Source organism: Astyanax mexicanus, chromosome 25 (assembly GCF_023375975.1).
Source record: "Astyanax mexicanus isolate ESR-SI-001 chromosome 25, AstMex3_surface, whole genome shotgun sequence".
NCBI lineage: Eukaryota > Metazoa > Chordata > Actinopteri > Characiformes > Acestrorhamphidae > Astyanax > Astyanax mexicanus.
Window position 1 is genome coordinate 11,321,462 of NC_064432.1, and position 20,584 is coordinate 11,342,045.

General features: G+C 39.5%; 1 protein-coding gene across 1 annotated transcript in view; it reads right to left on the reverse strand.

The window, feature by feature from the left end:
* Positions 1 to 14,040, reverse strand: part of LOC111189541 (NACHT, LRR and PYD domains-containing protein 3-like) — a 32,584-nt gene extending 18,544 nt beyond the window's left edge. The window contains exons 1-3 of the mRNA XM_049472068.1: positions 13,819 to 14,040; positions 13,519 to 13,692; positions 13,345 to 13,422 (exon numbers count right to left, since the gene is read on the reverse strand). Of these exons, the coding sequence (XP_049328025.1) occupies positions 13,345 to 13,422; positions 13,519 to 13,692; positions 13,819 to 14,040 (474 nt within the window). The remainder of the gene's footprint in view (positions 1 to 13,344; positions 13,423 to 13,518; positions 13,693 to 13,818) is intronic.
* Positions 14,041 to 20,584: the final 6,544 nt, after the last annotated feature.

A 20,584-nucleotide genomic window follows, 5' to 3' on the forward strand; every position in this document is an offset into this window, starting at 1 on the left:
ACTGCTGAAATCTATAGGACGATTCTCGATGGACGTGTCACTCTTCATAGAAACACAGCTGGGCTCTGGAGAAGCTCCTCTCTGGGTTTCAGTTCTGTTAACATTAAACACAGTGAAACTCCAACACACAGCACATCTTTAATAAAGATCAGTATGGAGCTACATTAGTGCCAAAACTACGCAAATAAAGAAAACGTATTCTGTAAATATGATACTACTTGCAAACAAACACAACACGTTTTACAAATACAAAACTCGACTATCTAACACACACGGTGTGTTTTACAAACACAAAACCTGATGGTTGTAAATATATACGTAAACTTCAAACAAATACACAGCTGTTTTCTAATACATTGCTCTTTACAAACAAATATAACACGTTTTACAAATGCAAAAAGCAATAAACAACAAGTAGAACATGATTTTCAAACATTACCGTGTCATGATTCACGAACACGCACAGCCCATTTGTAAATCACGTGACTTTTGGCACACTTTTAGCAGTCGCAAACTCGTGTTGAGATTTTCTCACAAATACACCCCAACTCTACAAATGCATCACTCCAGAACAGCAGGTGGCGCTGAGGGACACTTCACAAGCTGTGGCTGCACAGCAAAGCACGCCCCGCTTCCAGCGCTCCCCATTACACTGATTAATGTGTTTAACTCTACCATTTTATACCCGATTTATACACGGTTTGGTTTGTTACAAACAGCAGAGATGTAATTATGATATAGGATGCTGTTACACATTACAAATATGAGCTTTCATGCTGAAATACTTTATATTATGCTCTTTATAATATTAATTGGAGTTTAATATTATATATCTATATATATATATATATATATATATATATATATATATATATATATATATAGATAGATAGATAGATAGATAGATCATAATACAGAGTATTTCAGCATATTGTCATTAAAAGCATTATTGCAGAAAATGAGAAATGGCTGAAATAACAAAAAATATGCAAAGCTATTAGACCTCAAATAATGCAAAGATCATTAAATCATAGATTTTTTTTTTATACCATTTTTAAGTGGTCTTTTATTTTGTCCAGATCTATCTATCTATCTATCTATCTATCTATCTATCTATCTATCTATCTATCTAATTAATTTAAACACCAATTAATATTTTTTTCTTTCTTTGTTAAAGAGCATAATATAAAGTATTTCAGCATGAAAGCTCATATTTGTAATGTGTAACAGCGTCCTATATCATAATTACATCTCTGCTGTCTGTAACAAACCAAACCGCAAAGCTGACAGTAACAACAGTAAAACAAAGCACGCGGGGCGTGCTTTGCTGTGCAGCCACAGCTTGTGAAGTGTCCCTCAGCGCCACCTGCTGTTCTGGGGCGATGCATTTGTACGAGGGTTGGGTGTATTTGTGAGAAAATCTCAACACGAGTTTGCGACTGCTAAAAGTGTGCCAAAAGTCACGTGATTTACAAATGGGCTGAGCGTGTTCGTGAATCATGACACGGTAATGTTTGAAAATCATGTTCTACTTGTTGTTTATTGCTTTTTGCATTTGTAAAATGTGTTATATTTGTTTGTAAAGATTGTAAATGTATTAGAAAACAGCTGTGTATTTATTTGAAGTTTACGTATATATTTACAACCATCAGGTTTTGTGTTTGTAAAACACACCGTGTGTGTTAGATAGTCGAGTTTTGTATTTGTAAAACGTGTTGTGTTTGTTTGCAAGTAGTATCATATTTACAGAATACGTTTTCTTTATTTGCGTAGTTTTGGCACTAATTTAGCTCCATAGATCAGGAACTGAAGAGCTTCACTCTCAGAACAGAACAGTAGTTTAGTGCAGTGATGTACCGAGACCCAGAGCTTCCTCCTCCACTGCTGAGATCAGGAGGATAATCAATGGACCGGTCACTCTTCATAGACACTCCACTGGGGGCTGGAGATGCTGCTCTCTTCTCCCTGAAAACAGATCTTCATGATGATCCATGATGAAAGTAAAGTGTGGAGTAATGTGTTCCTTTACTAAAACTTATTCACAGGTTTCAGACTAACTTCTTCATAATCGTCCCAGAAGCGTCCCAAAGCTTTCTGTCTGCAGCTCCAAACTGAAAAATGCTTGTCCAAAAACTGTTGCATATATTTGTGTGTTTGTTATGATGTCACAATGTCATCACCTGATTAGATCACATTTACTATACGTAGACGTTTTATAGATCTGCGACTAGTTAATAACATGTATTGGTAAGAGCTAAACAATTACACAATTATACTGTATTATAAACTATAAGGTATTTTTCCCCCTAAATGGAATTATACTGAACTCTAACAGAGATACAGATCAGAACAGAATAGAACAAGTCTTTCTGTAAGAAGCTTCATTCCACAGCTTTAATAACAGACCCAATAACTTTCATCCGATCTATATAAATACAGCGCATCAGGACTTCCTAATTTCTAATGCTGATGTAAACCCAGACAGCATGTGGTAAAATCCGAGACGGATCCTCACAATGGATCTGGTTCAGAGTTCACTTTCACTACAGACAAATCTGATCCAGATTTTGAGCAAATCGTCACATTTATGGTCAAAAATATGGAACAGATCCTCTTACCACCATCCTGAACCGGACCAGATCTGTTCAGGTTATTGACCCTCACCAGCTGCAAACAGCCCATAGCAACCACTATAGCAACAACATAAAATCACTACAGCAACCACCTGTAATACTGTTACTGTCCAAGAACATATTTACACTTTACACTAAAATACAGTATAATAATTATTAATATTAACTATTAGATATTAAAGGCAGATATTTACTTTAAATACAGATTAGAAACACATTCTAGTATAAGAATAAGTGGCTGGTGTGTTAAGCATTTCTCTGTGTTTAAATACAGCAAAGGTTTCTGACTCCAGGAGAAACTCTGTTCTCAATATTTTAAAACTATAAAATATGCAGATCATAGGTCCAGGATTAGAGCTGCAACCAATAAAACACAAAAAAACACTTTACAAATAAAACCCATCACTTCATTTACTCACTTTAGGGCAGGAGGTCCTCCTCCACTGCTGGAGTTCTGGAGATCCATCACTTTTCTTCATTCACACACAGCTGAACGCTGCCGACACCGACCCCTGAGAACAGATCAGCCGTTAGAATAAAACCTTTATTCTTAGAATAATGACATTATCATCAGAACTGCATTAAATAATACCTGATAAACAAACAAAACAAAACAAACCAGAGAACGATACATAACAGTGTGATTTACCCTCATTACACATTATTCTACAGATTACAGAGACATTTACTGTTATTATAATTATTATAATTTAAATATTACTAGTAATATTACTACATTACACAATATTATAAATATACACACTGTTCTATTATTATGATTAGTAATATTATTATTATGTTAGTACATCAGAATATAAATATTATTTAAGTATAATATAAAACAGCAGGATCAAAAACACTAACACTCCACGTGATCTTAAGCTCCGTTGCTCCCCCTGCTGGTTGAACAGCGCTACTGCATATAAACACGCCTTTATAGCAGTTCCGTGTTTTTATCTACCCAAAAGATTAAAGCCCACATTAAGCAGTAATGCGCTTTAAACAGCATAAACTACACTGTGATCAATAAATATCAATCTATATCTACGCATTTCTCTTCAGTTTACAGCATTATTGATCTGTTAGAGCTGATTATTCTCCAGCCGGTCTGATCTAGACCAGGTCCAGGTCTGATCCAGACCCGGGTCAGATCTCCATGCTGATCCTGGTTCTTCCAGTGTAATCGGACACTGAGCTGAGTTTAAAGAACGGTTCTGGATCTGAGGAACCCTTAGAACCGGTTCTGTTCTACATTCTCTTCAGTTCTGAACTTACAGAGTGAATCCAGACTTCTGTCCTCTTCTAATGGAGAAGACTGGACTTTCTCCTTCACCTGCGTCTCACCTGTCTCCTTCTAAGCCCCGCCCCCCACTCTATCAGAGCGAATAGGCGCCGGGGAGGGGCTATTGTTCGTTATTCCCTACTGTCAGCCAGTCATATCACAGGGCTGAATGTAATGTTTGAATATTTATGAGTCTGAAGTTTCTCCCACACAGCTGTAAAACGCCCTGCGCATGCTCTGACCCACATTTTATAATGTTTTCATTAGTTTTTCATGATAATTCTATTTTCCATGACTGCATTAAACACCCTGAGCTCACTAACATTATTTATTTAAGGGTTACATAAAAGTAAATCTCAATTAAACAAATAATAATAAAAAAAAAACAATTTAAAATAAACAAAAGAAAAACTGTTTCTTATCACCTTTTTTTACCTTAACTTCACACCGATACAGTGATTTAGTCTTTTCTATTCAGTTATCCTCCCTACACTCCTGCCAGAAAACAATTCTAATATGGTGTTTTTTTGTATTTTTACCTTTAAATATACACTAGGGGAGCACAGTTCAGTAAGGTAGCACTCTTCGACAGAACACCTGCTGCTCTGTAAATATCACTGCAGTGTAAATTCACTGCTTCAACAGAAGAAGAAAAAGAAGAAGAAGAGCAGTATAACTGATCTCCTCTGAGCTGATCTGAACAGGGTTTGAACATTTAACTTACTGTATTTATGGAGACCTATCATCATTTACTGTTCATTACACAGTCTCAGTGAACAGCTGTCATTTACATATGAATACACATTATTTATTTATATATATATTTTTTTGCTATAATTATTATAATTATAAATGCAGTTTTTTTTAGCAAACACTGACTATTCGATCCATTTATTGGTTATTGGTTGAATTATCAGTGTTTATCTGAGGACCTGTATAAACCTTATTTTGAATAATGATCCTTATTTATTTATTCCCAATACTTCTGTTCTGTTCAGACCGAGCCGCACTAAATCATTTACCACTTAAATACAAGTTCAGACGCATTAAAACAGCTAAACAATGTCTTTTGAACTGAACTGTTGTGTTAAATATTTTCAGCAGTACAACTTTAAAATCATAACAATAAAAAGTATCTCTTGTAATTGTTCAAACATTAAGAAAGTTGTGTACACACACATTCATATTAAAATTTAAATTAAGTGACTGTCTAGACAAATTCATATCAACCTTAAAAATGTCGTGTAATTAATATAAAAAATATTTAATGTCCTAAATATTTTTCCTTAACAAGATCTCAGCAGTGTAACGTGTTTATAAAAAAAATGTTTGCATTATGTAAAGTTTTTGTTTAAAGTTTTGTTTTGCAAATATTTTTTATTATAATTACTCTTATTATAGAATATACTATATTGAGCATAATATTCCCATTATACTTTAAATACTTTAAATAAAAGAAGAATTATATAACACTCACTTATATATAATTAAGTATATGTGGTTGTCTAAAAGCTTTGCGTCAGTGACCTATTCAAAGAAAAATGAGAATAGTGTTAATTTTTCTTGTAAATAAATAAATAAATAATGTACTTTGCATTGCATGTTCTCTAATGTGACTACTGCACATGTACACTGTGATAATAAAGCAGAAAAGTTAAGTTATTCTTGCTGGAAAAAAGGAGCAGTGTCATGTCCTGCATTTTATATAAATGATCTTTAATGAGTTTGTGCTTCTAATAATGATATAAAACATTATGTGCTATCAGAACAGATACTTCTATAAAACCTCCGTATTTACTATAATTAGAACTGAGACATTCAACAAGACTGGATGATTGGCTACATTTGGGGTTTTTATTTATTAATTAATTTATTTGAAATAATTAAACTCAAATAAATTCAAATATCAATCACTGTGTTTCCACAATTAAACAACACTAACATTTAAAATATTAAGCATCAAAATATCAGATGACTTGCAGTAGAAGGGGAGTTATTCATGATATTAAATGCAGGTATCTGGCAGAATAAAACTAATATTGATCTATTCACTAACTTATAAATAATTTAAATCAATTACATCCATTATACAGCACAAGATAGCTAGTGAACAGCTTACAAGCAATAAAACTGGGATCTTAAACTGAAGTAGAATTTGAGGATAATTCACTCTTACGGAGGTAAATTAGCTTAAAAACAGATAGATGTTCGAAAAATTGTTAATAAAAGTGGCAATTAGTTTCTCCAAAATGTTTAAAAACCTTTCTAGTCACAGAAAATAAATGCCTTTTCTCCTCAGAAACTTTGGGTACAGGGCTCTCAAGTTTTTAAGTTTGGTGGGAGTGAGATATTTTGGTGGGGGTCACCCATCGACCCACCGGCCCATTGACCCTCCAAGAGTGTGTTCAACTTGAAAGAGAACAAGTCTGATTTGATCAAATTGCTAGTTAATTACCTAAACTAGCGGTAGCTTGAAACGGACAGGTGTAGGCTTAATGTTGGTCCAACGAGTAACACTAACTTACTAATGGAATATTTGTAAACATGAATTTATTACCTGACGGGAAGTCCTAGGTATCCAATTCGCTTTTTTCGCAGTTCCTCCAGTGGTGCCGTTCTCCTTCAGTTGTTCACCAACGTGTTTTTTGGAATCGGACAGTTCTTTGCGCCTGACTCTCTGGCTGAAACTCCACCCTCTTTGACTAGGTCTGCCTAACAACAGAGCGATATATATTCTGATTGGCTCAACTTGAGTACATTATAATATGCAGCCGATGGATTGGCTGAATATGGTGTGGTAACTGGGTGACTTCTCTGAGTACAGAAGCGCTGTGACCAATGGCTGTGACTCGTTTGTAGACAGGGCGAATTAATTTATGTGTGGTGATTGGATTTTTTTTGTTTTAGAAAAAAAATAAATCAAGAGTGAGAAATACCATGTGTGGGGTGTAAGCGTGTGAACTCGCTGATGTGCATGTGTCACACGCTCAAAGCGTAAGATTTGAGAACACTGTTTGGGCACATTCAGTAGCTAGCTTACCCAACACTAGGAAGCTAACTAGTTTAGCTTTTTCCTAACGTTTGTCCAAAATTAGCTTTTAATTATACTAATTTAATCTAAATTTGTTTAATCTAATCAATTTACCCATACATTGTTAGTGTTTTTCTCAGTTTAAACAGAGCTAATTCACTGCTAACTCTGTTAGCTGCTAACAGGCTAATGTTGACAGGAATCTGACAGGAGAGAATCTCCTGCTGAATCAAAGTCTCATAAAGAGCAGGTGAGGGCAGCGCTAATATAAACTACTGCTTTAAAATAATAACAAAATACGACCTGCAGAGGTTTTATAGAAGAATCTGTTCTTATATATATATATATATATATATATATATATATATATATATATCCTGTAATATGGTTATGGTAGGTGGAAGTGGTGGTGTAATTTTAGACTCCGTCTTTGGAGAAGGGTTTGTCTACAGAGCCGCGGATTTAATCCAGCAGATTCACGCCAGCAGATTCACGCCAGCAGTTTCAGGTCAGTGGCATTCTGCGCATGCATTGACACTTGCTTCGTTTTTTTTTTTTTTTAAGCGATTGTTATACTGGAGAAAAGGTTAAACAGCACAAATATGGTGTCTATACAAAGCCTAGAATGCATTTTGTTTGATTACTGTAGAATGTTAATCTTATTAATGATCTGAATTTAAATTAGCTCATTGTATTGCAGTCCAGGCTCTGAAACTGAGCTCAATCAGTCATTATGTTAATCCCTGACAAAGCTTTTATTTCCAATTATAACTGCAGTTGTAATGCCTGATGTGTGTTCCTAATTATACATAAAACTTAATTACATTTCACATGGTTACAGTGGTATAAAAATGTTTCGGCACCCCTGATTTTTTTTTCAAGAATTTCCTTTATAAATTAATGGTTGTTCAGATCAGCAGTTTCAGTTAAATATATCATATTCATAGTTTTTGCCCTATAGAAGTAGGAACATCAGAACTGTTCAGTATCTGTAAATTTAAGGCTAAATAAATAAGTAGTAAGTACAGCTGAGATAGCTTTAAGCATGTATTTAATTAGCTTTTGGGGAGAAAGTCAGGTTTGATGGAGGACAGTGAAGAAAATGTATGACAAAATATAATAACAAACACATTGAAGTGTTTTCATAGGAACCTCTTTCAATATTCAGGTGCAGAAACGCTTTGATTCTGTTCCATCCAACAGGAAATCATTTTGATATTTGCTGCCCTATAGTAAAACTAAAAATTCAGTAGTTCCATTCCTCCCTGCTCACAAGATCTCAGTAATATAGAGTTACTTATGTGTGGGTTCTTTTGTTACAAATAAAGGAAGAAAGCTTTTTTTATCTAGGGAAATAAACAATGTTTAGGTAGTAAAACTGGTATAAACTGAAACATATAGAGAAATTTGGGCAATACACTCATCTTTATTGACTTTATTCTACCTGCTAAAGACATGGGTATTAAATCCCTACCATTAAGATCTGCCTTTAGAGAGGACAAGAAAGGGGGCAAATTTGCAGAGAAAAGATCTTTAAATCTGAGAGTGACCCAAACACCAAGGTATTTAATTTTTTTCCAGGCACACTTTTAACAGCAATGTGGAAACAAGTGAGGACTCTTTTGCTGCCAGATTTATGAGCATTAATTCACTTTTTTTGTTTGGCTAAGTCAGAGACTTTGTCAGAGAATAAAGTAACAAATCATCTGCATAAAATGAGATTTTATGTTCCCCATCTGCTCTCACAATACACTTAATTGTTACTTGTTACTATGTAATACTATGTATAGCAGTTCAATTTTGATTGTAAAAAAGAGGGGAGACAGTGGTGACCCTATTCTTATTCCTCGCTTAAGTGTAAACTTGGGTGATATGTTGTTATTAGTCTGGACTGCTGCAATTGGCAATTTGTAAATAATTTTTATCCATGATATATTTGGCCTGAAGCCAAACACATTAAGAGTGTAAAAGATAAAGTCCCACTCCACCCCATCAAAAGCCTTCTGTGTATCTAAGAATATAACCACTTCTGGTTTGTCAAGTGGAGAGGGATTATATATATATTATACTATACAATTGTCTGATGTTGAACATAGAATATACATTTTTTACAAAACCTGTCTGGTCTGGTGAGATAATAGTTGGGAGAATAGATTCAGGATGATGGCAAATTATTTAGCAAATATTTTATTGTCTACATTAAGAAGAGAAATAGGATGATAAGAGCCACACTCCTGTTTATTTTTACCTTTTTACTGAATAAGTGATATAGTAGCTTGTCACATTGTTTCAGGCATTAAACCAGCCGACAAAGATTCATTATATACAGCAGTTAAAAGAGGGGCAAATTGATTTAAGAATTTCTTAAAGAATTCTGCTGAGTACTTATCTGGACCAGGTGATTTTCTCCCTTGCATACTTCTAATGACTTTCTCAATATCTTCTAATGAAAACAGAGACTCCATCTCAGCCTTTGTTAAAGGACCAATATGTAACAAAATTTTAGTATTAAATGATAAAATGATCAGGATGTATCATCAGATATTAGGGAAACATGTTGAGTGAAAGGACTGGCAGCTCCTGCCAGCAGGGATTCAGGCAGTACATTCCTATTTTATGTTTTCACTCCGTCCTGGATTTTGTGTTTGTTTTTTCCTCTGTCTCCGCCTGCTGCTCCTTCCCCAACACTAACTCCACCCACCGAGTTTGCCAGCACGTACAGCGAGCGCAGCACAGCAAAAAAGCTAGCAGGGCTGGTTCAGTTAAACCTCAGCTGCTACACAGCTTTAAAAGCCTCAACATGTCTTAAGGAAGCTCAGTGACCAAATAAGGAATATAACAAAGTGAATATTGGCAGTGAGTTTTAAAGTTGGAGACTTAGAGCTTAAAAAGACACAAGACCATCCCAGAGCTGCTACTTTGTAATTTAGTCAACGTTAATTTATCACCTCCAGTAGATGTGGTGTTTAAATAAATTAAAAAAATTGAGTGTTAGCATTCATATCAGTGATCTCTGTGCAGCTGCTATAAAAAGGCAGAGAGTACCTGAGAGAGAAAGTTAGGTTGGCAAGGTGTAGCTGTATCTCAGGCGCGGAGCTTGCGTAGCTCCACTATTCGCGGAGCTCGCGGTCCAGCACACAGCGGAGCTCGCATGGTCCGGCACATCGCGAAGCTCAAGCGGTCCGGCACATTGCATAGGAGCCAGTGGCTCCTAAAATAAAAAATTTGGGCGCCAATATAGTGCCAAACAATAATGCTGAGTCTTTACTGCAGAAGGTGAGCTTATGGTACACCCCAACTCCACACCAATTGCTTTCAGCTTAAGCTTGCTTTTGGGGCTAATTGGAAGGGATTATTGAGTGTTCAGGATTGCCAGTTCCAGTCTTTGAGGCAAACAATGAAATCAGAAAATATGTTTTCCTATCTCACTTCTAAAGAGTGCCTCTTGTTCTGTTGAGTTGTGCTACCTTGTCAAACCGTGCTACCCTAGTGTATATTTAACTGTAAAAACTCAAAAGAAGCTCAACGTTAGAGCATGTTTGCAGAAGTCCCCAGTAGATGTAGCGTTGGTATATTTGGATAACATAAATCACTGTGTCATGGTAAAGTTATGGCAATGAGAGTTCTTTACAAACTGCTTTTGCTTTCTTTGTATTTAAATTATAATTAATTAATTATTGTATTTATTATTAATAATTTATATGTACACTTTTGTGCAATGACAGTGATTCCAGGTTGTTTTATGCACAAAAAAATAGATTTGTTATAAAAAACACGAGAAATGATCAGAACGTGTAGGTTTGCACATGCGCAGTGCCTTTAGGAAGCCTTTGGGTAGCATAACTTGACAAAACACCGGTACACCGGTAGACCACCAGAAACGTGTCTGCAATAAGCGACTACGTTTAACTGCCGGGCACATCAGTCCCACAGTCAGTGATTACAGAGATATACTTAGCTTTCTGGGCTTCTGTCACGGTCTGCGCTTTGACGTCGTCTGCTATAACGTTACGTCCTACAAACTCGGCACAAGCTGTGTCATTATCATACGTTTTCGACACATCCAGTCCATTTTTTCTTATTAACAAGACTTGGGAGGTGAATTTGGTGAAGGGTAGTTCCTCACATGCATGTAGTCTCCATTAAATTTCATTTTTCGGTTTTATCACATGCGCGAGCTAAGGGAGGTTTTGTCGGAGCACACTAAAAAACAGTCGCGTGCATTTTTATGCTTTCGACTCTCCGTGTTTCCAGCGATATCTTTGCTTACTGTGGAACAGAATTCGCAAAACATGTCTGCTTTATGTTGTCATACCTGAGCCACGCAAACTCCTGCAGCCAAGAAGTTTTAAAATGTCTGTGGTTGTACTTTTCCTGGAAGTTCATCTTCGTCTGCATTTTCCAGTAGTCCACGGTTGCAAACTGCGCGCCAATGGATAAAAGCTCAGCTTAGCTACGCTGCTGTGGTAGTTACGTTTTGGGGCTTTTTTTTGGGGGGGGGGGGGTAGGCAAAAACGTCCATTTGATTGGGTGCCGTAGTATAGTTACGCCGATAAACACAACCAAAAAGAAAGCAAAATAAATAAATAAACGCAAAAAAAATCTACTTTGTCACCTGTCGCCAGTGACGACTTAATTAATTTTATAACTCGCAAAAAAATATTTTTGGTCGCATTTGCGACCATTTTAGTCGCAGTCTGGAGCCCTGCTAGTCTAAACTTTGTGTAGATTGTGTAGATTCAGCATGCTGAATTTAGCAACCCAAATCTGCTTTGTGTCTATGGAGGGGTGGGCGGAGCAGACCGGAGTGATGTTTTGAAATTTGACTGCTGTAGCCATTTCACACGCTTGCTCTCAGTTCCTACAGAATGTACCTTTAAAGGATCTATATGAGGAATCTCTATATTTTAAAAAGATTTTTAAGGGCATTAATCCTTCAGTGTTTCTGATGTGTGCAAGTTATGGTAGTAACTGATAAAGTGTGAGTTAATTGCAGTGTGATCTATACAGATGGCACCTGCTTCATTCCTAATCTCTGAAATTGTGCACAGGAAGCTTCTCTGTTTTATTCCCATGTTCATAGTCCAGCTTTAGCCCATTAGGTCTTGTAAAGTAAGTCTGATCCAGTCTAGATTTAAAGTACCTTTATTATAATGTATTTATTTTACAATAAAATAACACAATAATTAACAATTAGTACAGAATAAGTGATAACAGTTGTGAATAAAGGTAACAGTAATTAAAATAAAGGTAGTGACAAATTTACAAAATCACCTATATAAAACTGATACATTTATTTATACACACATTCTCCCTCTCTCACACACACACACACACTCACACACATACAGATACGCTTACACACACTGTTACACACAGGGTTATTCTATCTTACACAGACGTACTGAGGAGCGAAAATCAACTCCAATCCCTGCATAGAGGGGCTGAGTAAAGGTGGTGTAGAATGTGTATAAGTGTGTGAGTGTGTGTGAGGGTGTGTTTGAGGGTGTGAGAGTGTGTGAGGATGTGAGTGTGTGTGAGGGTGTGTGTAAGTGTGTGAGAGTGTGTGAGTGTGTGTGTGTATCAGAGGAGACGCTGTAGAAGGACAGAGTGCCGGAAGGACAGTCCACATACACTCCTACTCTCCTACAGCCGGAGGGAGGAGGGGGGAGATCAGTTCTGTTGTTATTATGATGAACAGAGTATGTGTTATTAGTGCAGTACAGACTCCAGGAGTTTATATTACCTCCAAACACACAGTCTGATCCTCCTCCTTTCCTGCTGATGGTTTTATAACTCAGAGCTACAGCAGCTCCTCCTCTCCCGCTCCACTCAGCCTCCCAGTAACAGCGTCCAGTAACTCCCTCTCTACTCAAAACCTGCTGCCACCAATCAAATCTCTCTGGATGATCAGGATACGACTGCAGCTCCTCTCTACACTCCACCGCTCTATTCTCCTCAGTCAGAGAGAGATACCGGTACGCTGTGTTTGGATCCAGTGTGAAATCACAGCTGTCTGAAAACAAGAACACACAGTGTTTAGATGTAATGTGTAAGGTCTGGTGGCCGATTGAGGCATCCTCTGGGACATCGGAGGGCACGCCAGGCCAGCGCAGAGGGTTAATTTGGCTAATTACCAACACCTGCTATCGACACCTTCCGCCCCTCCCTCGAGTCTTTGTGTCTGTGTGTGTGTAGCAGCGGCAGTGAGGTGACGCGCCCGCTCTATTTGTTTGGCTCCCCGCAGTTCCCCTTTTCTCCCCCCAGTGGAACCGCTGTTCCCCCACAAGCACCAAGACTCCTAATTTTTTTTTTGTTGGGAAGTTGTTCCCTTTATCTCCCTGAAAATAAGGGTTAGCCTTGCTTCCCAGGCGATCCTCTGTTTCTCCCTTACTCACGCTCAGTGCCATTTTGTGTTTGTCTGCCCATTTTCGGGTTTTGTTTTCCACCCGTTTTCGGGGACCCATCTCCTGAACCTATGAAAGGGTAAGAGGTTGGTGTCAGAGTACGCCATAGAATTTCGCAGGCTCTCGGCTCCCCTCGCACTATGGAAGTGTTCCTGAATGCCACACGCTCTTGAATCCAGCTTTTCTGGATTCAAGAGCGGCAGGCAACTTCCTGGAAGTGGCCTTGGCCAGAAGGCTTGCCTTGCCGCTGGTTCCCCTAGGGGAACCTTTACCAATAGCAGCGATAGACAGGCGCTCCCTGGAGCCAGGGGAGGTGACGCACCAACACGCCCTGTCATGCTGCGAGTTGGGTCACATTCCGAGCAGATCACACTGTCGGTGGTAAAATGGGGGCCAGCTAGTGGATAGTCCTGCCTCCAACCTCCCAGGGCTTCCCAGGGTGATCCTGATCCCGCGGGTCCTGACCTTTCCAGGGTACCCTCTGACTACCTGGACCTCTGGGAGGTCTTTAGTAAGCAAAAGGCCCAAATCCTTCCCCACACCACCCCACCCCCCCCCCGTCCCTGCGACATGGCCTTGACCTTCTCCCTGGGACAATTCCCCCAGCAGAAGGTTGTTTTCTCTCTCAGGCCCTGAGCACCGGGCTATGGAGGAGTACATCCAGGAGGCCCTTGCCTTGGGATTCATACGACTTCTTCCTTCCCGGCCGGTGCCGGTTTCTTTTTTGTGGGCAAGAAGGATGGCGGGTTGAGGCCCTGAATAGACTATCGGGGTCTCAACAAAATAACGGTAAAGAACCGTTACCACCTACCCCTGATGTCATCTTTTTACAAAACTGGACCTGCACAGTGCCTACAACCTGGTTAGGAGAAAGGGGGGTGATGAATGGAAGACGGCGTTTATCACCCCGTCCGGGCACTATGAATTCCTGATGATGCCGTTCGGGTTGATGAACACCCCCTCTGTCTATCAGGGGTATATCAACTAGGTTCTCCGGGAGGCATTGGACCGTATGCGTTCGTCTACCTAGATGACATTCTTATATACAGTCTCTCGGCGTACGAACGCGTTACCCATGTCCGACGGGTTCTCCAACTACTCCTGGAGAACCACCTCTACGTCAAAATGGAGAAGTCCGAGTTCCATGCGCAGTCCATCTCGTCTTTGGGCTTTGCGGTGTCCCATAACACCCTGCGCATGAATCCCACCAAGGTCAAGGCAGTCGATAACTGGCCCTGGCCCACATCTGTGCACCCGGTCCAACGTTTTCTGGGCTTTGCTAACTTCTTTCAAAGGTTTGTCAGGAATTTTAGCGCTGTGGCTGCCCCGCTAACCGCTCTGACAAGGAAGATGTCGGGGTGGTTCAGCTGGTCCACAGAAGCCCAGGAAGCATTTGATGCTATCAAGCATCTATTGACCAGGGCTCTGGTTCTCCGACTGCCTGACCCCAGACTCCCATTTGTCGTGCGGTCTTGTCCCAGCAGGTGGGACCGGATGGCCGACTGCACCCATGTGCCTACTACTCCCATCGGCTAACCCCTGCGGAGCAGAGGAATGACGTGGGAGATCGGGAACTCCTGGCAGTGAAGCTCGCCCTGGAGGAGTGCAGGCACTGGCTTGAGGGGGCAGAACACCACCATCTCTAGGGATGTCAACCTTTGCCTGCCAGTTTGGGTATGCTTCACCTGCTTTATCCGGACAGGAGATGGTCACCGGAGTTTCTTCAGCCGACCAGATGGTCCGGCGTTGCAGCAGAGCCTGGAGGAGGGCCCGAACTGGCCTCTTGTCTGCTAGGGCGACCCAAAAACGGCACGCTGACAGGAGGCGGCGGCCCGCCTCCTCTTATTGGGTCGGCCAACGTGTCTGGCTGTTGGCAAAGAATATCCCATTGGAGGGTACTCCGCGCAAGCTGGCCCCTAGGTACCTGGGGCCTTTCAAGATCCTTCGCTGGATTAATTCGGTTTTGTACCGACTCACCCTGCCACCTGCCCTTAAAAGGATCCACCCGACCTTTCACGTCTCCTGCCTTAAGCCCTACCTCTGTTCTGTGGGTCCTGCTGCTCCTCCGGGTCCCCGTACCATTGGTGGTGCCCCCAGTACCTGATAGACTGGTAGGGGTATGGGCTAGAAGAGCGGTCCTGGGTGCCCGCTAGGGTTAATTTGGCTAATTACCAACACCTGCTATCAACACCTTTTAAGGGACACCAACCGGCCACTCGGCGCTAGATCTTTGAAGCTTGTGAGAGTGAATCAATGCCCGTTTCTCGAGCAAGCCCCGGCTGTTTACTCTTCCCCTCTGCTCTATCTACGGCAAGTTTCGCTTCCCACTTTACTTTGAGTGAGGTTGAGCAGCATAGCTGTCTCCTCAGCTCCTCTTTAATTTCTCTGTTCTCCCTCTCTCGAGTCTGGTGGAGCCAAAACTGTGTGCAGTGGCAGCACGGTGACGTGGCCACTCTCTTTGTTTGGCTCCCCGCGGTTCCCCTTTCCTCCCCCTGGTGGAACCGCTGTTCCCCCACAAGCACCAAGAGTCCTACCTTTGTTTTAGTTGGGAAGTTGTTCCCTCTTGCTTCCCAGGCGATCCTCTGTTTCTCCCTCACTCATGCTCGGCGCTATTATGTGTTTGTCCACCCGCTTTTGTGTTTTGTTTTCCACCCATGAGTGTGTGTAGTGTTTGTATGCAGTGTGTGTTTTTGTGTAGTGTTTGTATATATTGTGTGTATAGTGTGTAGTAGTTGTGGGTGTGTGTTTAAGAGAGAGAACTTACATTTTTTTAATCCAGGTTTGATTCTGATCTTCCCTCCATGTTCCAATCTAAACACAGATACACACACACACAGAAAGGTGAGCACAGTGTGAGATTTTCAGGAATTGAAATGTAAAGTGTGTCTCTATAAAAAAGGTCTGAAATGTGTGTGAGCTACATCTAACGCAAGAATTGGAGTTATGCAATAAAAAGGGTAAAGGACCGTGCTCTAACTCCACCTCTTATCAACTAATCGCCCTATAAAAACAGCTCTAACTACCTACCACTTTCCTCAACGGGGGATATAACTGCAGGCTCCTTCAGCTAAGCAGTTCAGAACTCCAGCCCAAAATTCTCGAGTCCACCCTCCCCCTCTTTTTTCTTTTTCTTTACATTGATTCTCTCAAGCGTGGTCCGCACTTAGCACACTGTGATTTATTAAGAAATACTCAGCGTGAAAATGAGCGTATGTTTAAACAAGTTTTAAAACATACTTATTCCTTCAAAACTTTGTAGAGAGAGACAAAATTTGTGACATCATGAGGTAAAGTACAGAATTGCAAGCAAATGTGCAATCCATTCTCATGCATGTTAGTTCATAACGCATAAACTCGAAATAACAAAAGATTTAGTAATTAGTAATTTAATCCTAACTTGTTTAAATATATTTATTTTTGCATGTATTATATTTTAATGCTTGCAGTATAATTATTAATAATTATTATTATTTTGGCAACAATAGAACAGAAATTGTTATGGGCTGGTAATGATTGCAGATAAATATGAGAATAAACAGCTGTATCTAATTTCAGAAAATAACATCTATATAAATAAGCAGAAAGAGTAATGCACTGTCTGTCATAATGACGTATTTTGGGCATAACTCAAAGACCTAGCCAACCGACAAATGTTTTCAGAGATTTTTTTGTTAATGATGACTGATTAATGAACCGATTTCTAGGAGCCATTCTCATTAAACTGTTTGCTGAGTTGGGCACAGATTTACAGAGACCATTGTTATGGAATTGGGTAATAAAAGTCTATTTACAGTTGTTAACAACCCTTGGAAAATGTGTGCAGGTGAAGCAGCTTTTTAAATCTGAAGAATTTTTTAACCTCTGTTAACCCCAGTTTAGCGTGTGGAGAAACATTATTATCTGCTGCAGACACATGTTGACTAAAACCACCAAACAACACATTCTTCCTCTTCGACCTCCTTCTATTTCACACGCTCTAAAATTTTACTTCTTTGTGGTGCGTTCTTCTGTTATTGGAGAATCCCACATGTAAATTTTCATTGAGTGATTTTCAATTTCTATGGATAAATGTGGGCGGTAAGGGGACGGAATACAAGGCTGGTTTACCTGCGCATATTTAAAAGCAGATTGTGATTTATAAAGAGGAAACAGCATTCAGGTGTGCATACGCACAATTTTTTAAAGAATTTTTTTTTGGGGCTCCAGAATTCACACAGAGTTTTATAAATGAGGCCCCAGAACTGTGTTAAAGAACCTGTGCAGTGTGTTTTCAGTAACAGAAGTGTATTAGTTCCAGAGGTGTCAAGTAACAAAGTAAAAATACTTTGTTACCTTACTTAAGTATAAATTTTGGCCATCTATACTTTAGTGGAGTAATTATTTTTAGACAACTTTTTACTTTTACTCCTTACTTTTTTAAGCAGTTATCGGTACTTTCTACTCCTTACATTAAAAAAAAAGCCTTGTTACTCATATTTCATTCCGGCAACTTAACAAAAAAAAAAACACATAAATCGTGCCATCTGGAAAAGCTTGTGGTTGAATAACAAATATAAACATATACCATTCAGACCATCTATTGGTTTGTATTTGATCCATCCCACCTGCTCTCCAGGTGCATGTAGCCTTATGAAAGAGACTTGAGAGAAGTGGAGCGAGATGTCGCACTTCCAGTGAGAAAGTAGGAAGACCCCAATTATGCGTCTCCAGCTGCAACGAGTGGCTTCGGAATGGTTAGATGTACAAATTACTCTTTTCGGATGAGCTCTGCGCCCCAAACTCAGAGCTAATGGCTTTCAGAAATTCACCATCTAATTTGAAAAAGCATATTGAGGTAAACTGAATGTTTCGTACAGTCAAATGTGGACAAAATACTGTAGCAACCTAGTGATGCACTAATGGTGAATTTGAAATGTTTGCCATGTTTTGGTACATGCCAAGACATGCCAAGGTTTGCTTGCTAGGTCTAGGCTATAGATTCAGTGTTGTAAGTTCATTTGGAGAGCTTGTGTGAGCTTTTAATTTTATGAGTTTAGGTGTAGAGGTGGGTAATCTAGGTTCAAAAAGTAAAAATCCATCCCAGGATTTCGCTCCAATTGCCTGTCTGGCTCTGGAGCTAATTCAACCTAATCCATGGAATGAATTTTTATATTCTGGACCTGGATTACCCACCTATAGCTACGTGTGAGTTTGGCTCATCCTTAAAGTGGACATGAAACACTTTAAGTATTTAGTATAATTCACAAGATGTATTTCACTCTAACAAATTAACAAATCTTAACAGAACTGAATTAAAATAATAAGCAATCTAAATGTAATTTTTTTAGTAAGTGTAGCGCCATCTTGTCCCAGCGCTGAAAGTGACGTCACAAGGTTGGTTCTCGAACGCCTAACTAACATAAACTATTAGCCTACAGTAGTTCCTCAATGTACTGTATAATAAAAGCCAAAACAAAAATCATTGCAAAGGGGGGATACTTTTGTATTGACCCTGGGTGTAGTAAATACTGGGTGTAGTAAAATTGTATAGGGTGAAGAATGAGAAAAAGATTCACTTTTACTTTCATACTTTGCCTCTTAAGCAGACAGCTGTTCTTTGGTGGTGGCTAGCGTCGCTGAAGCGCGAGAATCCTCTGGTTAGTGGCGAGCACTTTCTAGACAAGGACTATGTGGAGGAGAGGGTTTTTGGGTCAGGAGCATTAGTCTTTTGCCGGACAAATAAGCTGAAGTCCGAGGCTTTTTTTTTCACCGTTTTTAAATTTTACTCTGACCAGCTGGGATGTACAGACCATCTGACTGAGGGTACAATGAAAGCAGCAGCTGTGAGCTGCAAGAAATGGGCCAAACAACGTGCCCACCCAGCAGAGCAGTGATATAGATAGGTACCGAAAGTCTAGATAAGCTGACAGTTAAAAGATAACATAGCTAGCGTTAGCTACATATCTAGCTATCTTACCATTGCTAGCCAATGCTAGCTAACTAGCTAACACTAACTAGATGAAGCTAGCTACCCAGCAAGCCTTGTAACTTCCAAACTGAACGGTTTGTCAACCAAACAGCGCCTGGGTGTTTCAATATCCACTATAATCATGTATGTTTCATTCAGTCTTAATGAACTCTGGACTTTACATTCTAAATACCTAAATGTATATAATAAAGCTAGTTAACTGGATGGCAGTACTTGCTGTTGACGGGGTGCAGGGTTTCTGCATGGACCTCACGTAGAAAGAGCAGAGACACCTCCAAAACGTCTCGCACTCAGAAAAGCATCTAAAAATTTCTGCTCAGGTTTATGCAGGAATGATCTCTGAGCAAATGGTCCACGTTAGCGTAGTTCAGCTTCGTCTTCATCCATAATCTCGACAAACAACAAGCTCTTTTCCTTAACCGTAACCACTAGCTATGTACCTGGGCTCTTCAACCAACCAACCTAGTGACGTCACCAGTGCTGCACTGGCAAAATGGCAGCGCACTAGCGCAAACGTAACAAACATAAATATATTATAATTTAGTGTGTAAACATTTTATATAAAAAATTGCCCCTCAAATAAATTCCATTATATTTAATCCCTTAGAAAACGTGTACAAACTGAAATGTTTCATGTCCACTTTAAAGAACCATTCTAGGTTCCAAGATGGCTAAGAGAGCGTTGAGAGTAGGCAACACTGGCACCAAAGCAAAAGCTTCTACTTTATCATCTTAACCTGCCCGTGGGCCAGAAAAATGTCATGATTCATATCTGGCTGTGATTATGAATAATTATAGGCTCAATATATACACCCAATATGCCATATATTAAGGCTTAAAATCTCTGGATTTCAGTTTTCTAGAATATTTAGCTATATTTCCCTTTAGAAAATAAACATTATTTGAATATAATCATAACTTGAATATGTGCGTTTTTTGTACGTCCATTTATGATCCAATGCAAACATTGTCACGTCTATAGACTCTCCTTTCACACTCCCGAACTCCATTTCCCAAGAACCCACTGGCTATGACGTCACCGTCAGCCGCTCACCTTCACCCAATCGCGTTACTCTCCCTCGTTCTGAGTCACCTGTGTTCTAAGAAGTTCCGGTTCATTGTAATTCTAGTTTTGTATATATGTTTCAGTCAGCGTCTGTTCTTTGCAAGGTATTGTCGACTCATGTTGCATACTGAGCGTTTTTCCCAACCTTTTTCTGTCTGCCTTTTTGTTATGACCCATTTTCCTGTATCACAGATTTT